The sequence below is a fragment of the Thamnophis sirtalis genome, unplaced genomic scaffold (assembly GCF_051295495.1).
Source record: "Thamnophis sirtalis isolate CommonGarterSnake01/CBP01778 unplaced genomic scaffold, rThaSir2_p1.2 scaffold_3, whole genome shotgun sequence".
Taxonomy (NCBI): Eukaryota; Metazoa; Chordata; class Lepidosauria; order Squamata; family Natricidae; genus Thamnophis; species Thamnophis sirtalis.
Window position 1 is genome coordinate 38,697,806 of NW_028261383.1, and position 17,362 is coordinate 38,715,167.

The following is a 17,362-nucleotide window of genomic DNA, read 5'->3' on the forward strand; positions in this document are numbered from 1 at the left end:
TCTCGAGGATCCACTTGAAACAGCACCCAAATTGATTGAGAGAGTAGAGGAATATGGGAATGTAGCTGGTTTGAAAATAAATAAAGACAAAATGAAAATTTTGACAAAGAATATAACATTGAGGCAAAAGGAAGAATTGACAGAAGCATTGGGGATCCAAGTTACAAACAAGGTTAAATATTTAGGGATATGCTTAACTGCAAGATGTAGCACTCTTTTTTTAAATATTTTTTTTATTTTTAATTTAAAACAAAAACAATTCTTCTTTACATGCTGTAGAAAGTGTATCAGTTGGTTACAAAAAGACTTTCATGCATCTCTTCCACAATCAACAAACATAATTCATATTAACTCAAGCATTTTAACTCAAATATTTAAACATGTCACCATCATCATATCTCCATTTTCATTTGACAATAATTGTTTAAGCGTCCTTCATCATAAAATATACCAAAGTGGAACTGGCCTTTCAATTACTATTTCTAAAATCCTCCACTTAACACTAAATCCTTCAGTCCTATTCTAGCTAAACTTCCATAATATTTAATAACAAAAGTTTTCTAATCCTCCTTTCCAAATCACTGTTTAAAATTTCCTTATATTATACCCTTATCTATATATACGTTGTTATTCTTATCCCTCCTTTATTTGACTATAGCCTGTAGCATAACATTTCCCCCCTAATAATGAAAACTTTAACTGTATCTAAGTTGGTTCCCTTTTTTTTATTAACTGAAGATGTAGCACTCTTAAAGAGAACAATTATCATAAACTTAAACATAAGATTGCGTCTGATCTAATGACATGGGAAAATTTATAATTATCAATGATAGGGAAAATTTCTACAATGAAAATGAACATTTTACCTAGAATTTTATATCTCTTCCAGACAATTCCAATTAGACTAGGGAAAAAATATTTTGATGAATTAAATAAAATAGTATTGAATTCATTTGGCAGTGGGAAAAAGCAAAAATAAAATTAAAGTCATTACAAGATGCTAGAACAAGAGGAGGCATGGGCCTACCCAATTGGGAACTATATCACCAGACAACTAGCTTGATGTGGGTTAAGGAGTGGATAACACTAAGGAATTCCAGACTACTGATTTTAGAAGGACATGACCTATTTTTGGATGGCATGCTTTTTATGGTATAAAGGTACTAACACAGAGGTTATTTTAGAAGACATTACTTAAGGGAGGTTTTGTTATTAAATTGGGAGAAGATTAAAAAGCAATTTTACTTAAAAATTCCAGTCTGGCTATCAACTATTGAAGCTTTTCTTATCAAATAACATACAAAAAGGAACAAACGATTAGATATGGTGAAATTTTGAATGCAGAGGGTAAACTTAAATCTATACAAGAGCTGAAACAGGAAGGAATTGGAATGAATTGGTTTTCATATGTGCAAATACAATCTAGATATGATAAAGACTCTAAAATGGAAGGTTTTTATGATAAAATAACTGAAGTTAGATAAAATCTTGATAGGTACGGATGAAAAAGTAATTTAAAAACTATTTGGGCATTTACTGGAGGTTAAACTAAAAGAATAACAAGTTAAAGAATGTATGATAACTTGGGGGGGGAAATTTAGGACATGGGATTGAATTAGAGAAATGGCAGAAATTGTGGTCCCAAAATTATAAAATGACAACATCAACAGCTTATAAGCTTATAAGATGTTTTACAGGTGGCATCTACCCCCAACGAGAATAGCAAGAATGTTCAAGAACAAATCCGAAAAGTGTTGGAAATGTCATCAGGCACCGGGATCATACGACCACATGTGGTGGACTTTCCCAGAAGCTAAAAGGTATTGGACTAAAATCCACACACATGATTGGAGAAAATGACACAGAAATGCATAGACTTTAAACCAGAGACTTTTTCATTGGGTATTATAATAGATACATATAATAAAGATTTGAAATATTTGATTATAAATATTTTAATGGCACCCAGAATTGTATTTGCAAAAAATTGGAAAAATGAGAAAATACCAACGCAGGAGGAAGTTATTTGAAAAATAATGGAGTGTGCTGAAATGAGTAAATTGACATTTGAAATTAGCGAAGAAGATGAACATTTTTTAAAGATTTGGGACTTGTTTTATCAATGAATACAATTACCATAATTTTGAATTATAATAATAAAATGCAAAAGGAGATATTATAAAGACATATTACACTTATATAGACTGTATAGAGTTATAACAAAGTAATGGAGTATTGGTATATATATGAATTAAATATTTAGAACATCTTGTTTAAAATGAAGAAATAATAATTGTAGTTGAATATATGAGACACAATGAAAGGTATATTTATATACATTTGATAGATATTTATTTTACATATAATTGAAAATAATGATACACCAATATACAATGTTGGTGATTTTTTTTCTTATATAAAGTAAGAAATATCAGAATAAGATAGATGATACCATTAAGATATGCTATTTAATAAATTTATAATGATGTAACAGATAGTTAGCATACATATGAATTTAACCTTTAGAATACATGTTTAAAAGGAAAACATGTTTAAAAGGAAGAAATTATAACAGAGCATTATATGAATATGTGATTTATAATGATAATCAATATACTAATGTATATTGGGTTGATAACTATTGATCTTATATGCAACCGAAAGCAGTGACGCACAAACGTTTGTGACCAATGACATGCTAAATAGATATGTAACTGATGATATTTTTATGTATGTTTTTGTTTGTTTTTTTAAAAAACTTTTACAAAAAAGAAAAAAAGAATTTAAAATTCTCACCAAATGACATGTTTCTCTCCTGCCCTTGTGGTACGGAGCTGTCTGCCATTTCAGCAGCCTAATGTCTGACTCAAAGTTGCTGGAAAAAGGGCTTTTTCTTGGATCACCAGACACTTTGCGGGTGTCTCTGGGATCAGCAGGATATACCCCTACCTATCACCATCTCTACAGGATGGTTTAGGTCCAAATGGACCACCCAGCAACCTGGATTCAACGGCGATCCCGGGAATCTGGAAAACTCCGTTGTTTCACAGCAACATCAAGCCATTCCTTTCCTCGTGTGTGGATCATCTTATGGACAGTAAGAGCACTGCTTGTACGGAAGCCCTTTCTGCACTCCATGCATTTGTATGGCTTTTCCCCTGTGTGGATCCTCTTATGGATAGTAAGGGCACTGCTTGTACTGAAACCCTTTCCACATTCCAGACATTTAAATGGCCTTTCCCCTGTGTGGATCCTCTTATGGACAGTAAGGGTATTGCTTGTACTGAAGCCTTTTCCACACTCCATGCATTTGAATGGATTCTCCCCTGTGTGGATCCTTTGATGGGATGTAAGATGATGGCTCTGACAAAAAGACTTTCCACACTCCATGCATTTGAATGCCTTCTCCTCTGTGTGGATCCTTTGATGGGAAGTAAGATGATGGATCTGACAAAAAGACTTTCCACACTCCATGCATTTAAATGGCTTCTCTCCTGTGTGGGTCCTTTTATGGATGGTAAGGGCGCTGCTCATTCTGAAGCCCTTTCCACACTCCATGCATTTAAATGGCTTCTCCCCTGTGTGGATCCTTTTATGGACAGTAAGGGCACTGCTTATTCTGAAGCCCTTTCCACACTCCATGCATTTATATGGTTTCTCCCCTGTGTGGCTCCGTTTATGGAAAATGAGGCCACTGGAGTAGCTGAAGCTCTTTCCACACTCCACGCATTTGTATGGTTTCTCCGCTGTGTGGAACTTTTGATGGGTTATAAGAAAATACTTTACCCTAAAGCTCTTTCCACACTCCATGCACGTAAAAGGCTTCTCCCCTGTGTGGATCCTTTGATGGCATTTAAGCAAATGGCTTTTTCTGAAGCTCTTTCCACACTCCATGCATTTAAATGGCTTTTCCCCTTTGTGGATCATTTTATGGACCTTAAAGACACTGGTTGTACTGAAGCCCTTTCCACAGGTCAGGCATTTAAATGGCCTTTCCCCTGTGTGGATCCTCTTATGGACAGTAAGGGAACTGCTTGTACTGAAGCCTTTTCCACACTCCATGCATTTGAATGGATTCTCCCCTGTGTGGATCCTTTGATGGTAAGTAAGATGATGGCTCTGACAAAAAGACTTTCCACACTCCAGGCATTTAAATGGCTTTTCCCCTGTGTGGATCCTCTTATGGACGGTAAGGGCACTGCTTGTATTGAAGCCCTTTCCACACTCCATGCATTTGAATAGATTCCCCCCAGTGTGGATCCTTTGATGGGAAGTAAGACTGTGTTTGTGACCAAAAGACTTTCCACACTCCATGCATTTGAAAGGCCTTTCCCCTGTGTGGATCTTCTTATGGATGGTAAGGGCACTGCTTGTACTGAAGCCCTTTCCACACTCCATGCATTTGAATGGATTCTCCCCTGTGTGGATCCTTTGATGGGAAGTAAGATGATGGCTCTGACCAAAGGACTTTCCACACTCCATGCATTTAAATGGCTTCTCCCCAGTGTGGATCCTTTTATGATTAATGAGGCCACTTTGATGGCTAAAGCTCTTTCCACACTCCATGCATTTAAATGGACAACTGTAATTTTTTCCATTGTCTTTGCGTTTGTCTTTGGATGTGGAGGGATAGTGTTCATTTACCTCTAATGTGGCTTTGGATAGTTTTACACCTTTCCCCATATTTTTCTTCTGTATTTTTCCCCCTTCAAGAAGCTCCTGCATGTGAGCCTCAATGGAAGATGAGCTTAACTTATTCCAATTACTTGAGGGGTTTCTCTCCTGCCTGTGGAATTCTGTTTGAATTGCAGGTTTCTCCATTACGTCTCCATGCTTGAACCCATGAAATGATTCCCTTGACTCTTCATGGTCCTGCTCATTATCACCTTCAAGGAGAAAGGGAAATAAACAAGGTTAAAGGAAAAGACCAATCAGTCGGAAGTCCTCATTATTGCCTTCTGAAACTTTTCAGGCTCTAAAATATAGCATGTTTGATTGCTTACAATGATATAAATGATAATTCCCACATTAATGAAGCCTAAAAGATTTAAGAATAGCAGACATTCTTTTTCTTTATTATTATCCATAGATATTCATATCCCAACAAGGGTCAGCTCTGACTTAATGAAAAATCAGAGGAAGCATCCAAAGTTGTATTGGGAGAAAACCTAACATGTATTGGAAAGTTATCCATTCAGTTGTGGGATTTAATTTTTTTTACTACCAGTTCTGTGGGCGTGGTTTGGTGGGCATGGCCTGGTGGGTGTGGCAGGGGAAGGTTGCTGTAAAATCGCCTATTCCCAACCCACTCCAGGGGAAGGTTACCGCAAACTCCCCATTCCCTTGTGATCAGCTGGGACTTGGGAGGCAGAGAATAGATGGGGACTGGGTCAGCCAGAGGTGCTATTTACCGGTTTCCCAAACTACTCAAAATTTCCACTACTAGTTTTCCAGAAATGGGCGGAACCTGTGAATACCACCTGTGCGTCTACTCCAACAGAGACCTACAAGAACTAAATCCCCCTTTGAAACTCATTTTCAACCTGCTCTTTTTCTTCTTACAAAAACCATGTTTCACTTACATTTTGTTTTTTATTTGCCAAAAATCACGTGATTGAAGGGGGAAGATACTAGTGTTCTTCTATTAAGCTTAAGCTGCATGTTTGCAATGGGAAACCGTCACCATTTCGCCCCTAATTCTAAGGCGCAGGATAGAAATCAAACAAAAGTAGTTAACTCACTTACTTGAACGACAAGGCCTCATAGCAATAGCACTTAGACTTATATATCGCTTTACAGCCCTCTCTAAGCCGTTTTCAGAGTCAGCATATTGTCCCCCAAAATCTGGGTCCTCATTTTACTGACCGCAGAAGGATGGAAAGCTGAGTCAACCTTGAGCCTGGTGGGATTCTTACTGCCAAATTGAAGGCAGCCGGCAGGCAGCAGAAGTAGCCTGCAGTCCTGCATTCTAAGCACGCCATCACGGCTTCACAGAACTGATATGGAATTATATGGGCCAAAAAAGCTGAGATGTGCAATGGAATTTAACTTTACATCAAGACAAGGAATGACTTTGCCACTGATGTCTTTACTTAGAAATAGAAAATACATCAGACGTGAAATGGCACAGGATGCATCTAAAGAGAACATCACAGATCTATTTCCTTCCTAGGACCAGGAGAACGATGTATTTCTACCTGCTTCCTCTCCAGAGATGACATCAATTTGAGATTTTTTAAATGAGAAATAGCCCGAGGTATCCAACTACAAAAAGTCTTCCTGAAGTCTCTGACTGCAGAGTAGGAAATACCCTTACCAAGAGAGGCCACATTCCTGTAATTTTCCATCATGACTTCCCAATGCAGAGCTTTTTGGTCAGGATCCAGCTGAGACCATTCCTCCTCGGAGAAATACACAGCCACCTCCTCGAAGGAGACAAGGCCCTCCTGATGGGGAAAGACAGTACACAGAAGGCCCAGGAGCAATTGTTAAAAAAAAGGTCCTATCACTTATAAATTCCCAAAGCAAAGCTATGCACTAGGGTAAATGGCTCTTCTAGGTAGCATTCCAGGGTTTATGTGAGAAAACAGACAGAGAAAAGGTTTGGATTGAAGAAATATTTTGGGTAGTGTTATGCCACAACATATACGTTTATACTGTTGTTGCTCTCTTGCCCCATCTAGTGGCCGGACAGACAAACACACTCCAAGTATATTATTTTGGAGCCTACTCCACTCATTTGCCAATCAGCCTGCCCTCTCAAACAAAGTGAATGATGGGAAGCCAGACTCCTTAAGGTCTTGCAAAAAAATAAAATGGAACCACAACTGATGACCTCTTTCTACTGGTCCACAATAGAAAGCGTCCTCACTGATTGCATTATGGTGTGGTATCCTAGCTTGACAGACTTTACAGAGGTTGGTGAGCCCAGCAGAAAATATTGTGGGCTAGCCAACATCGCTAGGGCTCCCTGCTTTAGGAGAGCGAAGAAAATCCTCAGGGAGGACTCACACCCTTCTTTCCTCTCCTACCATTGGGTAAGAGATATAGAAGCATAAGCAGACGCACAAACAGGCTGAAGAACAATTTTTATCCGTGGGCTGTCTGACTCCTGAATGAAAAATAACATTACAATAACAGTACGGGAAAAAGTGAAAGGAAAACACTACTTGGAAATACCAATGTGGCTTTCAACAATGGAAGGTTTGACACGTCCGAATATTAGTAATATGAGAAACATTACTAGATACAAAGGTATTTTATCAGAAAGGGGAGAACTAAAACAGAAAAAAGAACTAGAAGAAACAAGGGATTGATATAGGGTACATACACAAATGCAAATAAAATCAAGATATGAAAATGGTTTTAACTTGGGAAGCTCAGAATTGGATAAGATACTTATGGGAACACAAGAAAAATGATTAAGAAACTATATAGTTATTTACTTAGAATTAAATTAGAAGAAGAAGAAGTAGAAGAAACAATGATAGCATCGGCAAAAAACTTTGGTTACACGTTAGAGTTAGAAAAATGGCAACAAGTATGGGAAAGGAAGTGTAAACCAACAATGGCAACAGCATATAAAGAAAATTTGTATAAAATGTTTAATAGATGGCACATGCCACCCGAAAGATTAGAGGGAGAGATTAGAAAGAGGAAGAGGAGAGGAGAATGGGCGTTGGTACTTACCTGATACGCTTATTCTCACTGCAGCTGGAGACAGCAGTCACGTAGGGTTAGCTCCGTCCAGTAACCAATAGGGCTGAGTCTACAGATTAAAAGCCATCCTCCTTGCTGCTCTTCCCCAGCTTTAGGCGAAGACAACTATAGACTGACGTGTAGGTGATATGGAGAAGTAGAAAAAAGGAAAACCAAACAACAGAAAAAAAGGGCAGACCTAAACCCATCAAGGATGAAATCAGACCGGATTCGGGTGAGAGCGACTGCTGTCTCCAACTGCAGTGAGAATGAGCATAGAAGAATGCCTGAAGGTAGCTGAATGTTTCATATAAACACGTAAAGCCCTGTGAACGTCTAGGGAATGCCACTTTTTTCCTAACCCAGAGGGATTGGGACAAGAATTAGGGAGAATTAACTCCTGAATCTTATGAAAGGATGAGTTAATTTTGGGCATAAATGCCGGACCTAGATGGAGAACGACCCTATCTGCATGAAATATACAAAGGTTGCTTCTAATCGACAGAGCTGCGAATTCGGAGATTCGTCTTGCCAATGTCACTGCGATCAGGAAACAGACCTTGAGCATGAGATGTTGAAGAGACACGGTCTGCAATGGCTCAAACGGAGCCCTGGTCAGAAAGTCTAAAACTTTGGTTAAGTCCCAGGTTGGGTATCTGTGAACAGTCGGAGGACGAATATTGGTCGCTCCACAGAGAAACCAACGTATATGTGGCAGATGAGAGATAGGCTCACCTGTCGGTAGAGTCAAGACTGTAGAGAGGGCCGCCACCTGACACCTTAACGTGTTTGTCAAAAGACCTTTTGTGAGGCCCTGTTAGAGAAAATCTAACACATTAGCCAAAGAGGCAGACAAGGGAAGGATGTCAGAAGAACAACACCACTTAGTAAACGCTGTCCAGGTTGCGTCATATATTCGAATCGTGGAAGGGCGGCACGAGGCTTGAATGGTTTGAATGACACTGTCCGACAGACCATCAGCTTTCAGCGCCTGCCGCTCAACCTCCACACGGTTAGTTGTAGCCATTGCAGGTCTGGATGCTGGATCGAGCCTTGTGAGAGGGACAGTCTGTGTAGCAGAATGTGCCGGAGGTGTTACTGATAACTTCATTAAGTCCCCAAACCATGGTTAGCAGGGCCAATGTGGCGCCAGAATTTCTGCCTTCTGTCTAGCATTTTCTGTACCACCCTCTATATTAGTGGCAGAGGAGGAAATGCCTATGGAAGTCCTGGCGGCCATGGGCACCGCAGAACGTCCACACCCTCCGCTCCCGGGGATGCATGCCTGGTGAAGTACCGCAGAAGAAGGGCATTTTCCCTCGAGGCGAAGAGGTAGAGTATCGGTTTGCCATATCTGTGGGATAGTTCCAATAATAAGGGAACTAATAAGGGTTCCAAAGGGGCCCCAAACAGATTATGCCCCTGAAAAGGGAGATAAAGTCAGATGCCATTTATCTCTGACATTGGCTTACCAATTTTTTAGCCACAGTAACCGCCTAGAGATGACTGTAGAAGCAATGGCTTTTGAGGCAAAGCGAGCTGCGTTAAGCGCAGCATCAGCAGAAAACTCAAGAGCTGCTTTTAGTTTGTTTAAACCCCTGTGGGCCCTAGTGTCTTTATTTGGAATCCTGCTCTGAAGTTGTTTTAGCCAAAGAAGAGCAGACCTGCTAAAAAATGAGGAAAAGTGGAAGCCCTAATAGCTCAGGCAGAGGTCTGGTGACCTTTGAAAAGCGTTTGTTCTAAACGCTTGTCCTCGGGCTTAAGCAAATCCTCAGGAGCACTGGCAGCTGCATTAGGAGAAGGCAGAGCTACCACAGGCAGGTCAATGGCTGAAAGGTCGAGAGCCTTAACTAAGGCAGGCCCTACATTATACAGGGGCTTATCAAGAGAATTAGGAAGAGGACCGGTGCCAGGAGAGGCCCATTGCCTCTGCACCACGTTCATAAAAATTCTAGGCGAAGGAACCACCTCCTTCTCAATCGTGCGTTCTAGGAAAAGAGGATCCTCAGAATCCCCAGTTTCTGAGGTCGCAGGCTTAGGATCCGAGTTAGGCTTAAAGCCAGCAATCTTCTTTGCCTTAAACAGCAAGGATCGGAAAAACGCAGGTTTGAACAATCCCACAAAGGCTGGTTGGCTGGCCCCTAGATCCTTGTCCTCAGAGAGGTCAGAATCTCTGGGAGGTTGCTCATTCTCATCTCTTGCTCTGGAAGCCGAAGGATCAGCAGTATCCTTACCAGAAGAGTGTTTCTTTTTACTCTTGGATTTAGGCCCCTCTGATTTAGATTTAGAACTGTGGCCATAGGATCCCTTACGTTAGAGGCCTTCAGCTATACCCTTTTCAATTGCTAAAGAGATAATGGCAGCTACATCAGGGGTAATAGCAGGGGTTGGTTCAAATCCTAAAACCCCCGGGGAAGAGGAAGCCTGATCTGCCACTGGAGAAGGGCCTGCATCCTCTAAGGAATCATCCTCATTTTGAGGGGAATCAAAAACCCTGTGCCATCTCCTGTCTGAGAAGGAGAACCAGGTTCAGAAAGAGAATCCTCTGAATCAGATGAAAGACCCAGAGGAGAAGGGCTATCATGAGCGACAGGGATCACCTGGAATGGATGAGGGCTCTGTCTGCCACCTTGCCCTTCAGAAGAAGTTCTGTGAGTTGAAGGCCTAGAGTGGGACTGGCCCCCTTTTTTGGCTGGCTTATGAGCCTTTGCTGGAGGCTCCTCTACTGCTCCAGTGGTTACTGCTGTTCTTTTAGAAGACTTAGCAGAGGGAGGACCAGCCACAGGGCTATCTGGAGTAGAGACCAGAGGAGAGCCCACTGCCTCCTCTCTTGCATCAGAAGCCATATTCACGGCAAAAGAAACAGCCACCCTCAAGATTAACAGCCACCCTCAGTCAGGGAGCCCTGTTACTGACCGTTGGCTTCAAAATGACGCCCGCTACTGTTCGCACCAAAATAAACTGCTACACTTTTTTTCCTTGTCTCCGCTTTCTTTTATCTCCTCCTGACTGCTCCCGGCTGGTCTGAGGGCTTCGAAAACAATGCGCAGCAGTTTAGACAGAGGCCGCAGGGTCACCACCCTTGGGCATGCCAGGACAGCACTCACAAGCAGACTAGAATCCTCAGGGAGCGCCCGCGCTGCTCTGCTGCTGATTTGAAGCTTCCGGAGCTCGTTGCAAAGGGAAAAAAAGCCTCCGATGTTCAGAAATGCTTTTTAGCAGCTGTGCGGTTGTTCCACGGCGCAGGATGGCTTTTAATCTGTAGACTCAACCTTATTGGTTACCGGATGGAGCTAACCCTACGTGATTGCTGTCTCCACCAATTGTGGAGAAAGGAGAGGGAAAGAAGAAAGGGAAAAGGAGCGGAAGTAAAGGAGGGGTCGTGAGAGTAGAAGAGAGGATAGGAAGGGGAAGGATAGGATTGGTGGGGGAGGGTGGGGAAGAAGAAAAGAGAAAGGAGAGGAGGAAGGAAGGAGGTAGAGAAGAAGGGAGGTTGGGAGGAAAGGAGATGGAAGAAGAAGTAGGATTGTTGTAAAATAAGATGGATAGATGGGGTGGAAGGAAAGCAGCCCTGATTGTATTTTTAAACTTTTAAACGAATTGTGATAAACGTTAAAAGATAACACATAAATATTAACAGTACTTATGAGAATGTATATATGTGAATATGAGAAATAAAAATATAACTAAGAAATAAATTTCCTCTTACTTGAAGTGGAGTTTCAACCATTCTTTGAGTTCCACCATCAGGAAGGGTCAACTTCCTTCTATTCTTCCCTACGAGACAGAATTTACACTGCATAATTCATAACGTGGGAGTTCTATAGAAGAGAAGGCATAGAGAAGATGAAACAGCTGAGATCCCTCTGGGGAAGGTGAGAGCTTTAGATTACCTCCGGTCGTGTCCATATTTGGAACCTCCTGAGAGATTTCTGGAGATGAACTTGAAGGATGCCTCCTTCCCTCAGGATCTCTGATCTCCATCATGAAGGACTTGAAAAAGTAGGCAGGAAACAACAAGAAGTATAAATGGACAATACACATCAAAAAGTGGATTCTTCTTCTGTGAACACCCCACCAAAGCCCCGGAGGTCTATCAGTGAGGTTGGAAATTAGGAAAGGAACGACTATGACAAATAAAGGAACAAGGTCCTACAAGAATTAAAAGTATATCCACGTATAATGAATGCCAAAGAATTCTAACAGGTGTGAATTAAGAATTCAAACCCACTGTTAAATTTAGTGCATTAGATTAGAAGGTCTCTCACCTGCCAGTCAATCCTCTCCTTCTGCTCCAGCACCTGACTCAGGAGATAACCTTCCACCAGGGCCACCGCCTGGGAGCTGGTCTCTGCTCCACACTCTCGTACCCAGTTCTCAATGTTCAAGGGCAGAAGCATCAAAAACTGTTCCAAAACAACCAGGTCCAGTATCTGTGCTTTTGTGTGCTTTTCTGGTCTCAACCATCGACTACAAAAGGAATGGAGTCGGCTGCATAGTCCTCGGGGACCTTCATTCTCTTTGTATTGGAAGCTCCTGAACTTCCAGGGCTGAACTTCTGAAAGGCTGGTTGCCTCCTCCAGTATCTTCTGCCCAGTTGTTGCCCAGATCTCCCCATCGCTCCCAGGCTGAACACCAGGAGGGTCTTTTCCAATTCCCTCACTTCCTAAAGATTGGCTTTTCATTCTTTCGCTGTCTTGTAGTGCAATGCCAAATGGGTCTAGGGAATCTTATGGATCTCCAAACACCTTTGTTTTCATAGTACCATTCATGTAACAGTAGTCAGGCAAGTCTTTCAGCCTTCGTGGTCCATTTGTTTGCCTCCAAATGAGTCAGTATAAAGGGTGCCCAATTTTTTTGCCTCCCAGAGATGTGCTATAAATGGTTTCCAATTTCTGTATATGAGATTAAACACAAAATGGTGGATTTTACCCATGAGGAACAATCGATGGAAAAATATATTTTTCTGAGCTAGTACAGGATTGTACACATTGAACAGTTAACCCTTGTGCAAGAATGGGCGTAAATAAATTTTGGATCATTATTTTAATTTCTTTTTTTCTCACAAAGTAGGGCTTGCTTTATAAAAACCTAGATCTGCATTTACCTACAAAGAAGGTTTTACCCAGGTTTTACCCAACACGCCAAACTCTAATAGGTGAACAAACTATGAAAGTTCACTTTAAAAAAAATGAAATTCAAAAAAGTGATCTGCTTTTGATGTTTTCTTTTGAACTCCCGGGGATTCAACCCTATTTTAGTCTCCTGAAGCACATAAGCAGAAGGCGGGCACAATCTCCTGCAGTTCCTCCCTTGCAACCATCTTCTTATTCCCTGCTCCAGATTTGCCCTCCAGGTTCTCCCCATCTCCGACCTCGGAGCTTCCTCCGGGCTATGGGGGAGGTGGAGGATTCCCCCGGGACGCTCCCTCCTCTCTGGGGATTTGTTCCTGGGGCAACGCGGCTCGTCCTGAGCACCGCTTCCCTCTGCCTGGCACCTGCGTAGTGAGGGGCGGCAGGGGAACATGGGATCCCGGGCTCTCCCACCCCCAGACTCCGAAGATGGAACCTGCATGGGGACTTGGCTTCTCTCCCTTCCTTCTCTAGCACCAGGAACCCCTGTTCCCCCCTCCCCTTTTGCACGCGGAGACACACTCACACACAACCACTTACTCTGCCCACCTGTAGTTTTCCCCCCTTTAAGACTTTCCTGCACCCATTCCTACCTCCTGCGAAGCTCAAAGGGTTAAATAGAGTCGTCAGATCCAGTGACGTCACTTCCCTCCCATTCTCCTATGGTAAATCACCTCTGGCGTCCGCCCTCCAGTGGCCGAATGGGGAATCGCACGGCATCTATTCTCGTTTTAGTGGGACACACCTGTCGGGTTCCTGTGTGCGTGGAAGGGGCTTATGCAAAGGGTGGAAACGGTGCCTTTTCCATCAGGGCCCAGAAAGGAGGAGGTTATTCCCCCCACATCCATAACCCTTCTTTATCCAATTGCTTCTGACAGAGTTACACCCATGTGCACCTTCTCACTTTTAAGAAGGGTTCCTGTAGAAAGCTACATTCTTTTATTCAGGGAGTGAAGGCACCCAGAACAAATCGGATCCAGCCTTCTTCTTACTCAAGAGATTCAAAATATAGAGTACCCAGTAACATAGTTGGAAGGGATATTTCATGTTGTGTAGCCCAATTCCCTGCTCCAGCAGGAAACTCCACACCATTGCAAACTAATGCCTGTCCAATGTCTTCTTGAAAAGCTGCAGTGATAGAGCACCCAAAACCTCTGGAGTCCAACTGTTCCACTAGTTAACTGTTCCGCCAGGAATTTTCTCTGTGACAGCCTGTCATGTATTAGAAGGCTCCTTTACGTCATCCCTTGTTCTTCTCTCGGTTATGTTAGAACCCAGTTCCTGCAACTGTTCATGCTTTAATCTCCTGATCATCTTTGTTGTTGTTCTTTGGGATATTTCTAGAGTTCTGGCTGTTGAGCCAGATATCTCCTCTTCCATAGAAGTACTTTTATTATTTCCCTGCCTGTTTAAAAGCTGAACTGCATAATTTTGAATAGAGCCCAGCATTCAAATCTGTTGAGATCCTTCTGGAACTTGAGCCTATCTTCTAAAGCGTTGGCTATTCACTCTACCTTGGTGTTGTCCCCAAATTTGTTGAGTTTCCTTCTATTCCCCCATCTACATTGTTAATTAAGATTTTGGATAGAACTGCATCTCAGGCAGAACCCTAGAGTAAACCCACTGTTTTCTTTCCTCCCTATAGATGTAGATGTAATGTATGTCTACATTATAGATTTAGATGTAATATATACGTATATATAATGTGGATGCTTCCCTCCATGTATTCTTGTGTGATTAAACTTCATTAATAATGGAGCTTTTTCTTCTTCACTGGGTGTGCAAGCAGAATTTCTTTTAAATTACAAGGATTAAAGGATAATTGAGGAATTTGTTTTTGAGGAAACCTCTAAATAAACAATAACTGCTCCATTGCTCTTAACACGTCTTTCTTTATCTCAAGGCATTGTAAAATAAGAACAACCAGCGAAAATAAAAATCAACAAACTATTCCAAAAATAGTCTACTTAAGAAAACCAGTGGTGTCTATAACACATTGAAGTTTCTAGATAGAATCAGAATAGAGCTGGAAGGGACCTTGGAGGTATTCTAGTCCAGCCCCGTTCAAGCAGGAGATCCGATATCATTTTAGACAAGAGAATGTCCAGTGTCTTCTTAAAAACCTCCAGTGTTGAACCACCTACAACTTCTGAAGGCAAGCTGTTCAACTAGTTTATTTTTTCCCATTGTTGGGAAGTTTCTCCTTAATTCCAGGTTGCTTCTCTCCATTGTTTCTTGTTCTGTCCTCTTGTGCTTTGAAAATGAATTGGCCTCTTCCTCTTTGTGGTAGTCACTGAAATACTGGAATACTACTAGGATGATCCCCCTAGTTTTCTGTTGTCTAGACTAGCCTAACCCCACTTCTGGCAGGCATTTAATCATATTAGTTGCTCTTCTTTGCACTTTTTCCAAAGTCTCAACATCTTTTTTGCAATGTGGTGACCAAAACTGGATGCAATATTCAAAGTGTGGTCTTACTAAGTTTATAAATCAGTATTAATATTTTGATTCTATGCCCAGTTATACAATCAACGGTTCAATTATTTTTGGCAGCTGCCACACACTTGCTGACTCATGATTAAGTGATCGTCCACTGGGACTCCAAGGTCCCTCTCACAGTTACTGTTTTTGAGTCAGATTTCACCTAATGTGTACTTGTACCTTTGGTTTTTCCTGTCCAGGTACAAAACCTTGCTTTTCTCCACATTAAATTTTATTTTGTTGGATAGGGCCCATTGTGCAAGTCTGTCAAGATCTTTCTGAATCCTGAGCTTGTCGACTGGGGTGTTCGTTATTCCTGCCAGATTAGTATCATCAGGAAATTGGATGAGTACCCCTTCTATTCCCTCATCTAAGTCATTTATGAAGATATTGAAGAGTACTGGGCCCAAAAAGGAACCTTTTGGTACTCTACTGCTTAGTTCCCTCCATGTAGTGTCATGAAGGATTACTCATTGAGTAGTTTGTCAGCCAGTTACAACTCCACCAGGTGGTGATGCTGTCTACCCCATATATTTATTCCCCTTACTGTATAGGAATCATTTGTGATCTTTCTGTGAATTTCTGTGGAGGATCGAAACTCACTTTCCTCCAAAAGAGCCACTCTGAGGCTCTCTAGAGCAGGGGTAGTCAACCTTTTTATACCTACCGCCCACTTTTGTATCTTTGTTAGTAGTAAAATTTTCTAACCACCCACCAGTTCCACAGTAATGGTGATTTATAAAGTAGGGAAGTAACTTTACTATATAAAATTTATAAAGCAGAGTTACAGCAAATCCCTACCGCCCACCATGAAAGCTGGAACATCCACTAGTGGGCAGTAGGGACCAGGTTGATTACCACTGCTCTAGAGATTCAAGGAGGCCTCAAATATCAGCACTGAAAAAGCAAATTCAAGCCAACATGAGCCTCTAAAATCCAGACTATGCCCCCATCCAAATACTTATAAATATTGGAATGTTACTATATTTTTAATACAACCAAAGAGTAAAAGAGTATAATACATGACCAGACAGTAACAATACCATTGATATTTTTTTTAAAATCAGATTTAGATGACTTCTTAGTCTCCATCACACTTTAGAGGAGCAAAGTATGGCCGTAATGCTTGAAAAAAGATTTTGCACTTGCATTTGGGGTGGGGGCTTTTTATCATTCTAGATCCTTTAGAGAGAAAGAGGAATCCATCATCCTTTCAGCTCTTCTCACTCACTGTACATTGATGTGCATGTGGCAATTCCCTCAGATTATGAGGCCTTTCACTAAATAAGGCTCCATGCTTGTCTATACATAGTACCTGGCTCAGGTCACAGTTGTACACTGGGGATACAACTTTAGAATCTAAAGCCTAGAATCTCTCGGCTGCACCATTCCAACTTTCCCGAGGATGGAGGAAAGTACTCTAATAAATTGGGTGTCTATTAATGAATCAGAAAGGGAAAGATTAGGAAAAAAAGTTAAATTTAAACCCTTTTGAATATGATCACGTGGGAAGAAGAAACAAGTGGAGAGTAGGAATCTTACTTTTCAAAAGAAAATAAATTGTACTTAAATATAAATACCTTCAATAATCCAGGTCATAATTAAAATGACACATACCAATTGTTTGCATTTTTGTTAGTAAATTCATATCCCTCGTTCAACCTATTGGGTTAAGCTAAGAAAATAATTCCTTTGCATGCTCAGTCTCTTTAAATAGGAAAATTCATAAATGTAGCTTTCTAGAATTAACATAATGTTCTCACCTAAGGGTATCTTTCTTTGGGAAATTAGGTCATTTCTCCTCCTAAAGCTTTCTCTAAAGTTTATGCATTTATCGTGGCTTTTTCTCCCTTGTGTGGATCCTTTGATGGTGAATAAGATGATAGCTCTTGTTTAAAGATTTTCCACACACCATGCATTTAAATGGCTTCCACCATCTGTGGATCTTCTTTTTTTAAAGTTTTTTATTTTTAAACAAACAGTACATGTAACATAAAACCCTCATCAATTACATATAGCATGTCATTAGGTTACAAGCATTTATGCATCAC

At 41.2% G+C, this 17,362-nt stretch overlaps 2 protein-coding genes across 3 annotated transcripts in view; both read right to left on the minus strand.

Annotated features, from left to right (window-relative positions):
- Positions 1 to 17,362, minus strand: part of LOC106548772 (uncharacterized) — a 62,837-nt gene that overhangs the window by 16,032 nt on the left and 29,443 nt on the right. The window lies entirely within an intron of this gene.
- The window catches only part of LOC106548619 (uncharacterized), a 59,366-nt gene continuing 43,182 nt past the window's right edge, over positions 1,179 to 17,362 (minus strand). The window contains 2 exon segments of the mRNA XM_087708752.1: positions 1,179 to 4,201; positions 10,814 to 10,820. Of these exon segments, the coding sequence (XP_087564878.1) occupies positions 3,007 to 4,201; positions 10,814 to 10,820 (1,202 nt within the window). The 3' untranslated portion in view covers positions 1,179 to 3,006.